Source organism: Leiobunum rupestre, chromosome 2 (assembly GCF_980474605.1).
Source record: "Leiobunum rupestre chromosome 2, qqLeiRupe1.1.hap1, whole genome shotgun sequence".
Lineage (NCBI taxonomy): Eukaryota > Metazoa > Arthropoda > Arachnida > Opiliones > Sclerosomatidae > Leiobunum > Leiobunum rupestre.
Window position 1 is genome coordinate 15,599,365 of NC_143385.1, and position 15,787 is coordinate 15,615,151.

Consider the following 15,787-nt stretch of genomic DNA (forward strand, 5'->3'; position numbering starts at 1 on the left):
AAACTTTGGTTAAAAAAACGACCGGATTTAAAAAACACGAGGCTATAGGTCAATCCTAAACATGCATTGGGTATTTAAAGGAAAACTTTGGGAGATTATTATCAGTGTTTGATAATATTTCGAACAATGCCTCGTTATTCAGTAGCTGAGCGTACCGAGATAGTTGCCATTTACTATGGAGAAGCAGCGCAAAACCTTAGAAGAGTGACTGAAATCTTCGCAGAAAGACATCCAAATGGAGCACCATCTGTAAATACAGTAAGACGAGCAATTCACGATTTCAATCAATTTGGTAACTTGCAACCTAGGTTTCGCGGATTGGGTCAACCGGATTTAGACTTCGAGAACAATGTACTCGCGTACTTTGTGGTATATCCTCGTCACAGTTGCGCTAACGCCGCTGCTGATTTGGGTTGTTCTGCAAATCGTGTGTGGAAAATTCTTCGTAAGAATCGCTATCACCCATACAGAGCTACGCTCCACCAAGGACTAATTGACGGAGACCATCAAAGACGTTATGAATTTAGCAACTGGTTACTAAATGCTGTCCAAGAAGATAGACAATTTTTGCGCCATGTTTTGTTCTCCGACGAAGCGTCATTTTCTAGAGATGGGCCCTTTAATCATCAAAACAGCCATCTTTGGTCTGACATCAACCCACATTGGGGTTTTGAATATCATCACCAGGTTCAATTTGAACGGGTCAATGTTTGGGTTGGACTTGTTGGAAACCGTTTGATTGGTCCCTTTTTCCTGCCGACGAACCTCAACGGCCAAAGGTATTTACATTTTCTACAGAACGAACTGAGTGACGCAATCGACGACCTTCCATTGGCTGAAAGACGTCAGTTGTGGTTTCAGCAAGATGGCGCCCTTCCGCATTTTTCCCGGCAAGTAACTGAGCACCTCAACAACGAGTTTCCTGAAAGGTGGATAGGGAGAAATGGTCCAGTGCATAGGCCAGCAAGGTCACCTGACCTAACACCGCTGGATTATTTTCTCTGGGGATTCGTTAAAGCAAAGGTACACGCCACGCCCATTGAAACTAGGGAGGAACTCATTAGACGAATAATCAGTGCTTGCCGAGACGTCACACCAGAAATGGTAGAGAAAGCGTGAATAAAATATCTGCATTTAAAAACCAAACGTGTACATTTTTTCAAGTGTGAAAACTCTACTACTTTTGTATTAGACTTGTTCCCTTTTCAATTATCGTTTCAAACAATCGTAATTTGGCTTCACCAACTTGTAAATTTTTCAAGCTCGAATTTTCACTGATAAATAAGTTGTTTTTCGTCGAGTGAACAATTTTTAAGGGTTTTCGATGACGGCCTACAACTTTATAATAGAAATTTTTTATCTCGCACCTAGTGGTCGAAAAATAATTTTTCAAAATTGGTGAAAAACATTACCGAAAACGCTCAAATTTCTCAAACTGATGTCCCCCGGTATAGAGAATTGACCTTCCAAATTTGAAATCGGTACTATAAATAGTTTTTGAAAAAAAACACTTTTCCGAGCAAAAAAAAAGACCCTGTATAGTCTTTGGTTAAAACCACTTCACGTGTTAGATTTAGTTGCAACTCCCTTTTAATATCCACAGAGTAGATAATGTATAGTAGTGACGACTGGCGGTCGACGGATCAGACAATTTAAATTTTTCCAAGCTACGCGATGGCTACTGCTAAACGGGTATTCGTGGTGGCCGAGCGGTGGTGGATCAAGTATGTTCTCCGTGGCGTCACAGGAATTAAACGTAGCTTCGAAGCAGGCCAAAAAACTACATTAGATTAATTAAAATAATCAATTAACCGAAACGTATGGTCGGACGTACAAATATTTTTTTTAATGGTGTTCCACCCCCCGAACCAAAATTCTCACTACGCCACTGTAATTAACAATTATTATAGCCATAAAATATAGTACAATGTGAATTAAATCCTGGGACCAGTGGAAAATAAATACGACAAAGGTCAGTGGTCGTAAGGACCAATTCGATAATTCGAAGTTTCGAACCATTTAAGTGGTTCGTTGAACCACTTTAAAATACTTTATTACCGCGCCTGCTCTCAAGCGTTGGGGTCTTGGGAAGACACATTTATGACGTTGGGGAAGTGAGCAGTGCTTCCACAAGAAGGAAATTATCCCTTCAAGGAAATCGCCAAGAAGTAAAATTTCCGATAGCTAGGACCAGGGGCGTGCCAACCACGGGGGACTTGCCCCCGCTATTTTTTTCCAGGGCAGACTTTCCGCAGAGGATAATTATTGGTCACGGACGGACTCTTACAATGTCGCGTGTTTAGTCTAAACATGCGACACTCTTGTGCAAGGGCGTATTTAAGGGGGGGGGTCAAACGCCCCCCCGAAATGCTTATGTCTGGGGGGGCTGCCTAGTAAAAATCAGTGAAACTTCCCCCCTTGAAATTTTCCCTCAAAACCCCCCCTGAAATAAAATCCTGGATACGCCCTTGCTCTTGTGTTGGGTTTTCTATATCTCGGAAGTTTTTCGGACGCAGCCTATTTAACAAGGTATATGCTTAAAATAGGGTTTTTGCCCCAGTTCTCGTAAAAACATTGGCACCCCCCTGGCCAGGACCCACAAGGTACTGTTTATATAGTGCTTGTTGAAATAATGGAAACTTTTCACCTGTACGGTATGCAACAAGTGTTTCCTTTTAACCAGGTAGCTTTTTTTTGACATATTAAGGCTTAGCAAAAACACGACGTTCTGTTTACAAGTGAAAAGTTACCATTATTCCAACCAGCATAAACAGTAACATTGAGGTCCAGGCTAACGGATCAATTACTTATTTCCTTGAAAATGTTTTATTTAAACGCATATTGAATGGACGGACACTCGGCGTGGAGGGTTAGTTAGGCGCTCTTGACGCAGCGCCTTGTTCGCGTTGCAATAACAAACCCGATAAACGACATTCCAATAAAAACGAGGTTCGCGGTTGTTTTCATTCACGACAACCGATGCGTGGCGCTGGAGTCGAGCGCCCCCGTACTAGTACATAATAAACTCGCTCGAGAGAGGGAACCGGCAATCGGCTTATATTTTTAGTGCGTCCACAACGCTGCTTTACTCGTCGTCAACTTTTCTGTTTGAAAAGTTCAGAGCAAAACTTTGCGCCATGTCTCGTCGTGATCCAGCTTCCGAACAACTTACCGACTACAAGAAACAACAAAAGGTAAGTCTCCAACCATTCTAAGAAAGTAATAATTTGATAAGGGTCTTGCCATTTCAACTTTAACTTACGTAATGTCAACGCGTAAAAGTTTTAAGACGCGAATCAAACAGGTGCTTTCGCTTAGGGCTATGTAGCTTTTTCGTTCTACCCGTCGGATTAGGACCGATACACATATTACATTCGTTTATGATGTTGTCAATGTTGGTGGTGATGGTCGATTCGCTACGCCTGGCTGTATCTTTTAAACGGAGGCTTACAGAATTTTCGTTGATACGTCATTCAATTAGTACTAAAATAGGTTTAGTTATCTTCTAAAATTTATCTAAACAATATTTAAGCAGCAAGTTAAAAATATGTCTTTGGTATCGCAATAATATTATAAATATATTTTGTTGGAGCTTTTCCAAATGAGCAAGCCTAAGAACTTGGGCCATTAGGGAGTCCAAAGGTGTTAAATGATAATTTTCACCATGGCAACAAAGCCATGACGGCGTTCGTCGATGGAAAAATTCTCTTAGGCATAAGGTTTTTTCTTCTACCTTTTTAATGTGGAAATTCGCGTCGCTACGCGCTCGGGTTGAAACTAAGTACTATTTTTTTAAGCAAAAAATGGAGCGACTGTCGATTCCTTTAAATCGTCGTTAGGCCTAACACCATTTTGTCATATGATCGCCGTCATCGCTTGAAACCCGGCCTTAAAGCTAGTATTATGGGCTGGCCGTCTTATTTATTATATAAGGGGTGCTAGAGTAGGACCTGTTCCGCCGAAGTACCTGTATGTCGTGTCACGATCCTTAAAAATCAAGTCATGTGTTTTGTCTGGGCCGTAATTAAGCGTAATTAATACACACTGAAATGGGGTCAAATATGTATTTTATATAACTATAATAACTTTTTTAACTTGCTCATTTATTTATTTCTGCATACTACCTACCTAGTACAAATTTGGCACTCGGGAGATCCTACTTCTTTAGCGTCTTGTTTATTTGTTCACCATTAACTAATTATTGTATCGCCACTATCAAGTCTTATCATCAAAAGTAAATAGGATGAGAAAGTCTGGGACTTGGATAGGTATACGATTTGGCGATCATCCCTACATACCTGTTTACACCAATTTTACCCAAACGTGTGTTGATTTATTTCTGAGGCTGTAATAATTTAAAACTAAACTTTGTAAGTGTTTAAAAAATTACGTTCAACGTAGATATTTCTTTATGTTGCTAATCAAAAGTAAAATAATTGCTTATTTGTCATTATCAAATAAGTTGAAATAGGCGTCAAATTATTACCCAGAAGTCTCGAATTCGCGAAAATTTTGTTTCTTCAAATCATGGTGTTCTATACTCAATAGCACATTTAAAGGGTAAACATCATCATTTGAAAAACTTTCCCCAATTTCCGGTATCTCGTGATTGCATATCGAAAATAGGCCTTTCCACAAATATTTATGCGTGCTTTCGCTGTTTTTTCTACGTCACCCACCACCAATTTCGCTAAAACTAAATAAAAAGTTGACGGTACTTTAAACATTTTCTGGTAAGATTTCCCCACACATTTTACATCGGATTTTAAACTGATTTTAATTAATTTTCGATACTAATTAAATAAATTATTATTGCAATACTCTATCAACTCTGTGAAAGTATTGTTAATACTTAGATATTTATTAATTAGTATTTTATGATAAACAACAATCTTTACGTGTGGCTGTCAATGAAATGTTAAGCCGTAGTTCACAAGGATATTTAAACATCATTGAAACCGTGCTAACGTTTTCGTTATTTTAAATATTTAAATACTAACTAGTTGATACTTTTATACATTAAACATTTGATACGACAAATTTACCCATTTACTTGGATTAATTTCAATCCGCCGGGTTTTGCAAATACTTACACTCGGTAGCAGACGACATACCGATCTCAAGAGTCGAGCGAGGGTAATAACAACGAGTAATATATATAACGTGGATATAAATCATCCTTGCAAAAACAGTTTTTATAACGAAAATTTTATGGATAGGTCTATTGACCATTTTTCAAACCCTATTTATGAAATTCAAACGATTCTGTGGTCGTTTAAAAAGCATGTCAACCATATTATAGTTTAGAATCGGAGGCTAGTCCAAGATTTTGTTAATCTATTAACTTTTGGTATCATCCAATCGTTGCCGGATCGAGAAAGGTTCAGTTCAAACTTACTTTAATCTTTGACGCTTATCTGACCAATTGCGAATTTATTTTGGAGATATAAGTGTTTTTCACGATCAACCGTTACTAGACTCGTTTGAAAGCCAGCCATTGCAACAACCCAAGTCCCGCTTCAAGTTATCGACATTCGATACTCCCCACTCGAGATAAACTAATCGCTAAAATTAATATTTCAATGTGATATATGGGGCAACTACGTTCGACAACGGCTAGCGTTGGCTTCAAATCGTCGGTGATTTGCCGTTACGGCTAGCTGTTTACCCGGTGTCATTAGGAGCTGTCACAGCAACTTAAAAATCCTTGGCCCTGACTTGATTGAACGAACAAATATACGGAATAGTTTTGATTACTGTAGGTGTATAACGTGTTAATGATACTCTCCATAGACGCATTCACATATTGTTTACAGGGAAATATGCAAAAAGGGGCGAAATCTACTAGAGGTACCTTCCTATTGTTTGAGGTAGATGGCGACACTATTAAGTTTATGAAAAATAAACTTTTTTAAAAAACTAATTAATAAATTATAGTACTTTAAATTCTTATTAAAAATATATAATATTTGTAATTTAAATTAACAATTAATTATAACACTCCCCGCCATAGATGGCACTATAATAAAATTTTAAACTATCCAATCAGGGAAGATAATTTTGTATTTTAAATCTCGACAAAACCGTTCTCCACTAAAAACTGAAAACTTTCAACCAATCCTTGCAAATCACAATTATGACGTCATGCTGCTATCAGAGCGCCATCTACTAACAAATAACGTCATCACCACGTTACCTCGGATGAATTTTACCCCTTTAAAGTCGTTTTAGCGCGTTAAAAATTGTAAATCGATCAATCAAAGGGTGCGTTCAACAACCTTCTTTCTTCTTCCGGTTGTGACGTCACGATATGAATCGGAAGGATATCAAATTAACCTGTGAGCAGGTTTTTCTGATATGTATCATACAGGCCACGCGCACGTAGAAGATTTCTGCTTGTCGCCATTTTGATTGATTTATTTTAAACGGGTTTTGAGTGTTTTGGCGTTCAACAACCAATTACATCGATCGGAAGTATCTTGAGTATTAACGATTTTCGTTGCTTAACGCAGCCAAAGTTCCAGTTTACGTCACAGTTTAAAATTCTTAACATTGAAACTGGTACATAAATATAATCAGCTAGGCTAATACCCAAGGCACCACCTTAGGCCTAAGTCATCAAGCGACTTTTGAAGCCTTTTAATTCAGGTGGCCGGGTTACAATGCGTAGGAGGGTGGTGGCAAGCCCTGCATGCCACACGATCGAGCCAATAGCTCCCTACAGTCCTACACTAACTATTACCGTTAACCTCAACATAAAACATTACGCTCCTTTTTTGCCAAAATTTCGTACCATGGCGAAGTGAATTAGCGCAAGCGTATTACGTAGCTGAATTTTTATAGAAAATATAGAAGTTTTTTATCAATTCGTCTGATTCATCGTATCGGTATACTTCAGGTTAATAACTTAGGGTAATGTTATGACTTAAGATTTTTCCTATTAAAAATTATTAACCAAATGAACCACTAGCAAAAACCTAGCTTTAGCATTCCTATTTCTAGGTTCTAGGATCTTGAGATGTGCTTAAAGCTAAAGTTGCTATTACTCCTGTATGCAAAAACCCAGCTTTAGCATTCCTATTTCTAAGTTCTAGGATCTTGAGATGTGCTTAAAGCTAAAGTTGCTATTACTCCTGTATGCAAAAACCCAGCTTTAGCATTCCTATTTTAAGGTTCTAAGATCTTGAGATGTGCTTAAAGCTAAAGTTGCTATTACCTCTGTATGCAAAAACCCAGCTTTAGCATTCCTATTTCTAAACTTAGGGATCTCGAGATGTGTTTAAAGCTTAAGTTGCTATTACTCAGGACTTTATATATCACCTTTTCAGTTTCTACTACATTTTATTTTAAAAACTATTTTATCCTGCACTATATTTTATATTAGCGATTACAAAGGCGAAATAGTAAGCCTAGCTGTACTTTCGTCCAACCAGTTAATTGCGTTGTCGTGTGTACTCTGCTTCACTCAAAAATAAAACATGCCACTAAAGTGTTGCCAACCACTTTTTTAAAAGCAGACAACTAGAAAAGATAGTGGACTAATAAGAGTCTATAAATAGGAATAGGTAGGAAATAAATACTGTAATCTAAACAATCTCTTGGGTGGTTAATTTTGAATTGCGGCCGTAAAGTGTAGTAGTATTTTAATTCTCCAATAAATTTAAAAATTGTTTAAATTTATAATATACACAAATGCGAATTCCAGCTCGTAATACCGCCATACGGTTTGCTGAATATACATAATTCCCATTTAATATTTTCCACTTACTTGTTAGTCTAGCGCGGAAATTATTTATTCATGAAGAAAAAAAAGACAAAACTATTTAATAGGGACAATAGTCCTGCTATTTCTGAATCGGTTTGCTTGACACGCTTTACGAGCTGGCGATTTTCATTAGGCAGAAAGAGAAGAATAGGTTCTATAGACACTCCCTCTGGTGGAACAATAGATACATTTGAACACGTGAAGCGTCTCGAACGTTTTCATAGTATTTTTTAAACTTAATTACTTCTAGCCCTACAAGTATAAGAGTATAATAATTTTTCATAAGGTTTGTCACTTTGGGGAATATTTAACTGAGAGCTAGTAACGGAGTGACGTCATCCCAAGAAGCAAATCTCCCCCTAGCGAGGCGCTGTCAAAGGCTACGGGTGACGAGTTAGCAAGCGCACGCGAAACGGCGACGAAGTCCATAATGTCTTGTTAATAACTCTCAGTAAAACTTAAGCGTGTGAAGAATGGGAACTGTCACACTTATGTAAAAATATTATACACTTATGGTTCTAGAAATGATTCCTATCTTAAAAACTTTTCCCTTGAATAGGCTCCGAAATAAGTTTGCAATTAATGAACAAACCCTTCTGAGAACCTTATTTTATAGAAAGGCCAATTGCAAAAAAAAAATTAATGCGCATTGATAGAAATGTAATATAGAAAGTAAAACACCAGGCCCGGACTGGCTCCTTTGGGGGCCCTCGGCTAGGCCCCCTTACCAGGATGTAGATGGGTATGGAATAAAAATCTGTTTATAGGACAAAAAATAACGTTTAAAAGTGTACGAGATTCTACGTGCACATTATTTTAAAACGTCAAACGTGTATAAAGGACCTTTAGGAAAAAATTGCATATAAGCAATTTGGGGGTGGCCCTTGGCGATCGTTGGTCAGTCTGGGCACTCTGGGGCCTGTAAAAAATGTATGTAGGCATTGAATTGCGATTCAGACCGACTTCTGTTTCGTTGCTCTTTCCAGAATCTGGCACAGGGGTACAGCTCTTATGGGTCCCCAAGCCCCATAGGTCTACTGCTTCTAGGTCAATTGTTGTCCCTGCCTAGACCGGCCGAGCAAATCAAGGTAGCCTGACCGGCGTCGGTAGCCTCGCCTTTTTAAATTTTAACCCCTAACTTTACTTTTCCATATTCGAGTTTTATTTGAAGCGCCGCTAGAGGGCGACTTTCTCGGTAGTGGGTCTTCTTTTGGTTCTCGGTTCGCGGTACAGGCCTGGTATTTTGACATTTTATTGGGGGTAACTCGGAGAAAAGCCTACTTAGAGAAGCCAGATGCGTAGATACCGTCCCTGTCAAACCCAAACCCTTAATATATTGATGTCATTAGCAAATCCTGGGAACAAAGAATATAAAGATTTATATTCTTTGCTGGGAATATTCCACCCATGTAAAAATTACTATTTCTTCAATATTTCGGCTTGAAGCTGACATTGATGAATAAGTTGTACATTCTCAATTTTGGGAAAAACATCGTTAAACTTAATTTTCCCATTGGCCGGCGAAACTCCACCCCTGGTTACTGATTGGGGTGAAGTAGAGTTCCAGAGTGTTAGTCCCGAACGAAACCAAGGAACATGCGGACAATAAAAAGAAGAACTTAAAGGGAATATAACCCGCAAAGCGATCTTTATGGAAGACCCCTTCAATTTTTCAAATTACCCTGTACAGTAGCGCCAAACATTTCTAAAGCCAAAGGCAAGAGCGGCCAGAGCTGCAAACGTTGGTGTTCCACACCAAATACCTGAGGTTATATCAGTGGCGTAGCTAAGGGTTCGGGGGCCTCCCCGCGAAACTATTTTAGGGGCCCCTTAGGTTTTTCAAGGGGAGGGGGGGGGGGCTTCCTTAAATTGGTATTCGGCGGCTTATGCCGCGGAATTACATGTAGGCTTTCGCTGTGCCATAAACTTTATCGGAAATAAATTTAAAATTCTGAATTTTTTTTTTGAGAAATAAGGACTCCACTTATAACTTGCAAGATCATTGTATTCGATACTCACAAAGCAAAATTCAATTACGTAGCAAAGCGTCTATGTTTGACTGCCATTAATTTTTCGACGACTTCGTTCAAATCGAGTTTCTGGCAAATTTCATGTTCTATGCTCAACACTGCTAACGCACTTAACCTAGAATCGGTCATCATTGGAGAAAGATCGTTCAGCTGAAGCAGATGAAACGGGTAAAGTCAAATACAACTGAAAAGCAGTGCAAATATCTGGCAGACTACTTGCAAGATACATGTTGTCAACGTATAAAAATTTTGCCAATTCTTTGATGGACGACATTTTTCTTCTCTTTATTTCTGGAGACATTAGGGTTTTAAAGCTTATCAACTGATCAACTAAATCATACGATAAATCGAATTCGTATTTATCGATAAGTTTGGTAGCTTTATCTCGAAGTTCTTCATTTTTCATTTCTGTTAATTGTACAGGGTTTAGGAACGAAAAGTTATCATTCATGTTTTTCATAGTAATGAAGCGATTTGTTAATTGATGAATTATGATGTCAAGTGATTCGTTGAAAACCGTTACTTGGAAACTTTTGAGTGCATCTTCAATTCTATCATCAGAAGAAAGTTCGTCATAAAATCGTTTTACTCGCTTTATACGTTTTGAAATAAGTTCGCATTCTATATTCCACGTTTTCGCTAGTTCCTTCGCTTCGTCAATTATTTGCGAAAATTTATATCTAACCATAGCCAAATTATCTCTCGCGTCTTCTAACAACGCGCGAGCGTTCTAGAGATCAGCAGACGAACTCTGAAGGAATTTTGAGACTAAATTGATATTTTCTAAGACTTCACTTTGGAATGCAAGCAGCAAAACAAAGTCGATAGTTTCTAGTTTTTTTCTAAGACTGATGGCTTCCTGCCTTTCTGCCGATTTTTGGCTTTTAAGTAATACGCACGATAAACACTGCATAACGTGTTTAAAATTGTTCTTTAAAGCTATTAGAGAATCAAATCGAGACGACCATCTTGTTGGACATAATTTTTTTAAGGTTTTTGCAACGCACTTTTCATTTGCTAAAGTATTTTTCAGGTCGTGCCAACGTGCTACACTTTCACTGAAAAATACGTAAACACTGTTAACTCTTTCATAAAATTGGTTCAATTCTACAATATTTTTTACTGAGTCATTCAACACTAGGTTTAAATTGTGAGCTGCACAGTGGACAAATTCCGAATTTGGAACACGCTTTTTATGCGTGCCTGCAAACCCGTATATCTCCCGCTCATGTTTGTTACTTTTCCAGGCGCTATACGTCATACATGAATTTAAATGAGCAGCACTAGTTTCGTGGGTCTTTATCTTTTTACTTAATCCCTGCCAGTCCTTTATACGACCTTCGTGCTAGGCATTGTTAGACCTGTCTAGGCTGTCTTTCTTGTCGTCACCGTCAAATAGCCAATGTGGGGGAATAGCATAACCAGTATCTTTCTATTTTCTGTCCCGTCTTTGTATAAGAATAATAGTAATCACTGCTAAATGACCTGACAAACCTTTTACTTGTATCTTTTGGAAATGGTCCTTTCGGCTTACAAGGCTCACTTGAAAGAATTTTTAATTTGGTATCGTCATCTAAGAATTCTGGATATAGACCTCTGTCCGTACTTAATTGCAGTGTTTCATAACGTTTTTCCTGGATAGTTTGTGGTTTAACTTCTTCTGTTGCAAATCCCCAACCCGATCAAGAAATTTCGTTATTCAAGTTCAGTTCCATTTCTTTATCTGCCTGTTCATGAGAATAGGCTGCCACAGAGTCATGTTCGATTTCTAAATCGCCTTTAAAAGTAGAAGAGGTTTCTGCGATCGACAAGTAAATTATATTTGAATTTTGAGCGTGGAACATAGAGTTAATTTTATGCTGTTTCGTAGCCTCATCTTCTCTTACAATTTTTAATTATCTTTTTTGCGTGCCACTTAAATATTTTCGTGGCAGCGGTGCCATTTTATATCTACCGTTACTAGGAGCTAGTAGACAAAATTATTTTAGTAACGCGGTATTCGCGACGCTAAAAAATAGACATTGTCTCGTTGGCTCGTAGATAATAATGCGAGTCGCGACTATCGCCATCTACGGTTAGAGCTGACACGTATCGCCATCTACAGTTAGAGTTAACACATACCTCCTTTTAATTTATGAAAAACGCTTAAAAATGACTTTCCACAAGACATACAAGGCCAGTGACGGCCTTAGGATTTGTGAAGTTAAAGGATTAAGATAAATAAGGTTAATCAGCGTCTGGAGCTCAGACTCCCAAGTTCGACCAGAATCTCGATCTCGATGACTCATTGTAAATTAATGATAAAAATTATTGTTACTATTATCTTGAAACGAACTCACATAAGCGCGTTAAGCTATTTTGTTTAATATTACATGAACTTTTAATCAGTAAATTAGGGTAAAAATGAATAGGCCTCTCTATAAAATAACATTGGCGTTCTTGTTTTGATGTTGCTGTTGCGTCACGGGTGATGTATCGATGACGTTTCACTATGAAGTATAAATTTAACTGAACTTCATAAAGCTACATAAAACAAGTTCAGCAAGCGCAGCTTATTTTATGAAAAGGGCTATTCTTCTGTTTGGAAATTTCCAGGGTTTGAATTTTTGGAAGGACATGGCCTTCCATTCCGGTCCTCATTTTATTGGAAAATATAAAGGCGGCATTTCTATGATTCGAGCAGATTACAAATTTTTAGTTGAGTCTATCGTTCTAAATCTATTTTCTCTGTTTCAAAGGCATTCTATTATTTCCTTCATTAAGCATTGTCATTTTTTGAAATGTAAACAAAGGCGAAAGTTGCAATTTTAGATTTCTAAGCCAAAACTACCCAGTCCAAAAATTAAATTATGCAAACGAATTAACCTCACCCCATATCGGCTTAGAAAACATAAAGAAATATTTGAGGCAAGCAAAACATTAACTTGAGATTACAAGAAGAGAAACTAGATGAGGCCTCGCGCGGTTGCACTGTACACAGTCCCATAGACAATTTGGGGGGCCCTTGACGCCGGGGCCCCCCCGCATTGCGGGGTCTGCGGGGGCGTTATCTACGCCACTGGGTTATATTCCCTTTAACTTCTTTTTTCAAAAGAAAACTTTCATGTAGGAGATCTCCAGAAAATAAGTTGCGGTGCAGGTTGTCGTGAAGTTAGACGCGACGCGATGTTATTTCAAATCACCGAAACTAGCGTGCATCAGGTGCACTTAAAATTGATGAGTACTTAAGGGGGAAGTAAGAGGTTTTGTGTTTCGAGAAAAAAATACTAGATGGCGTTAAAACTCGTCTCTTGGCAGTGTTGCCGAAATATATTTTCGGTCAAATTTTTCGCGCGAAAATTTGGAATTTACAACTTGAAATATTGATTGACAGGTGGGTGACAATATAGTCGATCTTTGTCGACTAGCCAGAGCGACGTAGAGGCTTTTAGCGTGGAAGGGAGAAAGACCGCATGTGGAGTTTGGGGATTGTAAGCTTTATATTCTTTGTTGTAAGTAGACAAAAGATACTGCTCAAGGATCTTTCATGGGAGCCTTCTCGCATATTATATTGTAGTATAAGCCGTTTCTACACGGGCCCTCAGTGTTTATTCTCGACACGGGTCAAGTTTTAAAAAAATGACATTTTAAATAAAACCGAAATTAATAAAATAACTAAAATATTGAAAATATTTATATGATTTTATTCTACGTCTCAAGGGGCTGTTAATGTTATTGAAACCATATAAATAAAGTTTTAATATAATTAATGCAGATTAAATAAACAACTTTCTATCACTATTTCTAAAAAAAACACAATTCCAAGCTAATTATTTAAGAATTAAACTTGACCGAATAATTTGTAAGCTTTATCTTAATTTAAATATTAGACCAGGTTTTAAATTATGGTTCATTTTACACCCGAATTAGGGTATAAATATATTTTAACAAAAAGGTATATTAAAAAACGGTTGCTTCATATTATACTGAAATCGTTTAAATTTTAAATCCACATATTTTTACCAATATTGTTTGAAATACAAAAAAGTGACCACGATATATCAAGTAAACCAGAAATATAAATATAATGAAAACAAACCTAGTCCGTTGATACCAATAGCTATAATTTAGTCCAAAGACAAAATATTCTATCTCAATTTTTTTTAAACAATAACGGATCAAGAATGACAAAAAATCTACTTTTCTCTACAGAATAAGTTTTGGTGTGATATCACGCTCCAAAATATCTCGTTTCAATTTGTTTAGCTATACCCCTCCCTTGTTTAGTCCAACAGCCATTTAGCGAAGCTTGGCGCCTAGTTACTTCTGCTGTGGCCACGGAGTTGTGGAAAAAAAATCCCCTATTCCGGGAAATCGACTGATAGGGGATTTTCTTTTGTTATAATAAAGAATTCCTTACTTAGCCCACGGGTATTTTTCTACCAGAGGGTGGTTTGATGGCCCGCGGGACTCCCTGCTGCGAATACCGAAAATTAGCGCGTACCCCCTCCAATTTTCAGATTTCGGGAAAATCGTACTTTCTTTTGTCGCCAAGGTGATTGACGACATGAACTTCGAAGTCTTCGAAAGACCTATATTTTCGGAATATTTAACGGTAGCGACATCTTTGATCTTTCGATATAAACCACGAAAAAGCGGTGGGGTTACGGAAAAACATTACTTTTTTAATAGTAAAATTTATATGACAACTTTGATAAAGATTCAGTAAATACCCTGTTGGTTTCTCTTCTTTTCGAAGGTTCAACCATAGTAATCAGACCAGCAGTATTTGAGTTATTGTGACAAAAAGAAAGTTACGCTTAATCATTTGTAATTAATTCATTTTTAGTATTAGCTTTATGAAATTGATTCCTGAAATACTTCAAACCTTTTACTTCAAAACACCGCAAACCGTTTATTTTTATCAGTTTTAATTGTTCTGTAACTAGTTCAAGAAAAAACCATGTTTTTCTGAACTTACCTTATTAATAATAATAATAAGGGTCGACATATCGTATCGTTTAATTTTAATCTGGCAAATATTACAGTTAGTTTCATGGTATTGTATTATTTCGTTGCGTGCTTTTATTTCGGGTTTATCATATTTATGTTAATAATTGTCGGGGTTAATTGGGGGGTTAGTATTGTGTATTGTAATGAATTTTAAACTCGAGTATGGAAAACTAAGCCTTATCACTCCACCTGAACTCTAGTAGAATTAAGTTCCTAGTTACTAACAATAAAAGGGAATATAACCTGCAAAGCAATCTTTATGGAAGACCCTTGAAATTTTTCAAATTACCCTGTACAGGTTATATTTCCTTTAACAAGAATGCATTTATTTAGATTTAGTGGTTTAAAAAGTCGCTTGTTGTCTTGGGTATTAGTCTAGCTGATAATTATTTATTGTTATTATGACCAGGAAACTATATAGGCATACACTTGGAATGTCTAAGATTTTTACGGCCGTGATAGCGGGAAAACTCACGAGAAAAACTCTCGCGCCTCGCTACCCTAATTCGACGAAAACTCGTCATTAAGCCTAGTCATGGTTATTATATTATTAGCTTACCTGATTATCTCTTTTATAACCATACAGATATCTGAAATTAGATATCACTACACTTCTTTCGCGAAGAACATTATATTTACTTCAAAATATTAAGTACGATAACAAATTGAGGTTTTTAAATCCATTGTTTTTTAAGCCTATTTGTTACCATGACGACGCATTCTTTTCTCGTCAAACCTCGTCTTGCGTTTCCGGTTTAGACGTCATGTTGCCCGTCCGTTCATCAACGAAATAATCTGCTCGTTCAGCCGTTGACTTCGTTGACGTCACGTTTTAAACGTTACGTCGAAACAGTGGCGCTTAAGCTTTGCACATAGAAATCTCATAGGTAACTAGAATGCTGCCGTGTAACTGGCAAATGGGCCAAACGCCGTGGCAGACGATAGCCAGATCTCAGCCAATCAGAGCTCAAAGAGTGGTTCTGCCAAGAATTTAATGTCA

The 15,787-nt window shown here is 37.5% G+C and overlaps 1 protein-coding gene across 1 annotated transcript in view; it reads left to right on the forward strand.

Moving 5' to 3' along the window:
• The first annotated feature begins 3,034 nt into the window (after window positions 1-3,034).
• The window catches only part of Cat (Catalase), a 44,832-nt gene continuing 32,079 nt past the window's right edge, over window positions 3,035-15,787 (forward strand). The window contains exon 1 of the mRNA XM_090165416.1: window positions 3,035-3,194. Coding sequence (XP_090021542.1) covers window positions 3,138-3,194 — 57 coding nt within the window. The 5' untranslated portion in view covers window positions 3,035-3,137. The remainder of the gene's footprint in view (window positions 3,195-15,787) is intronic.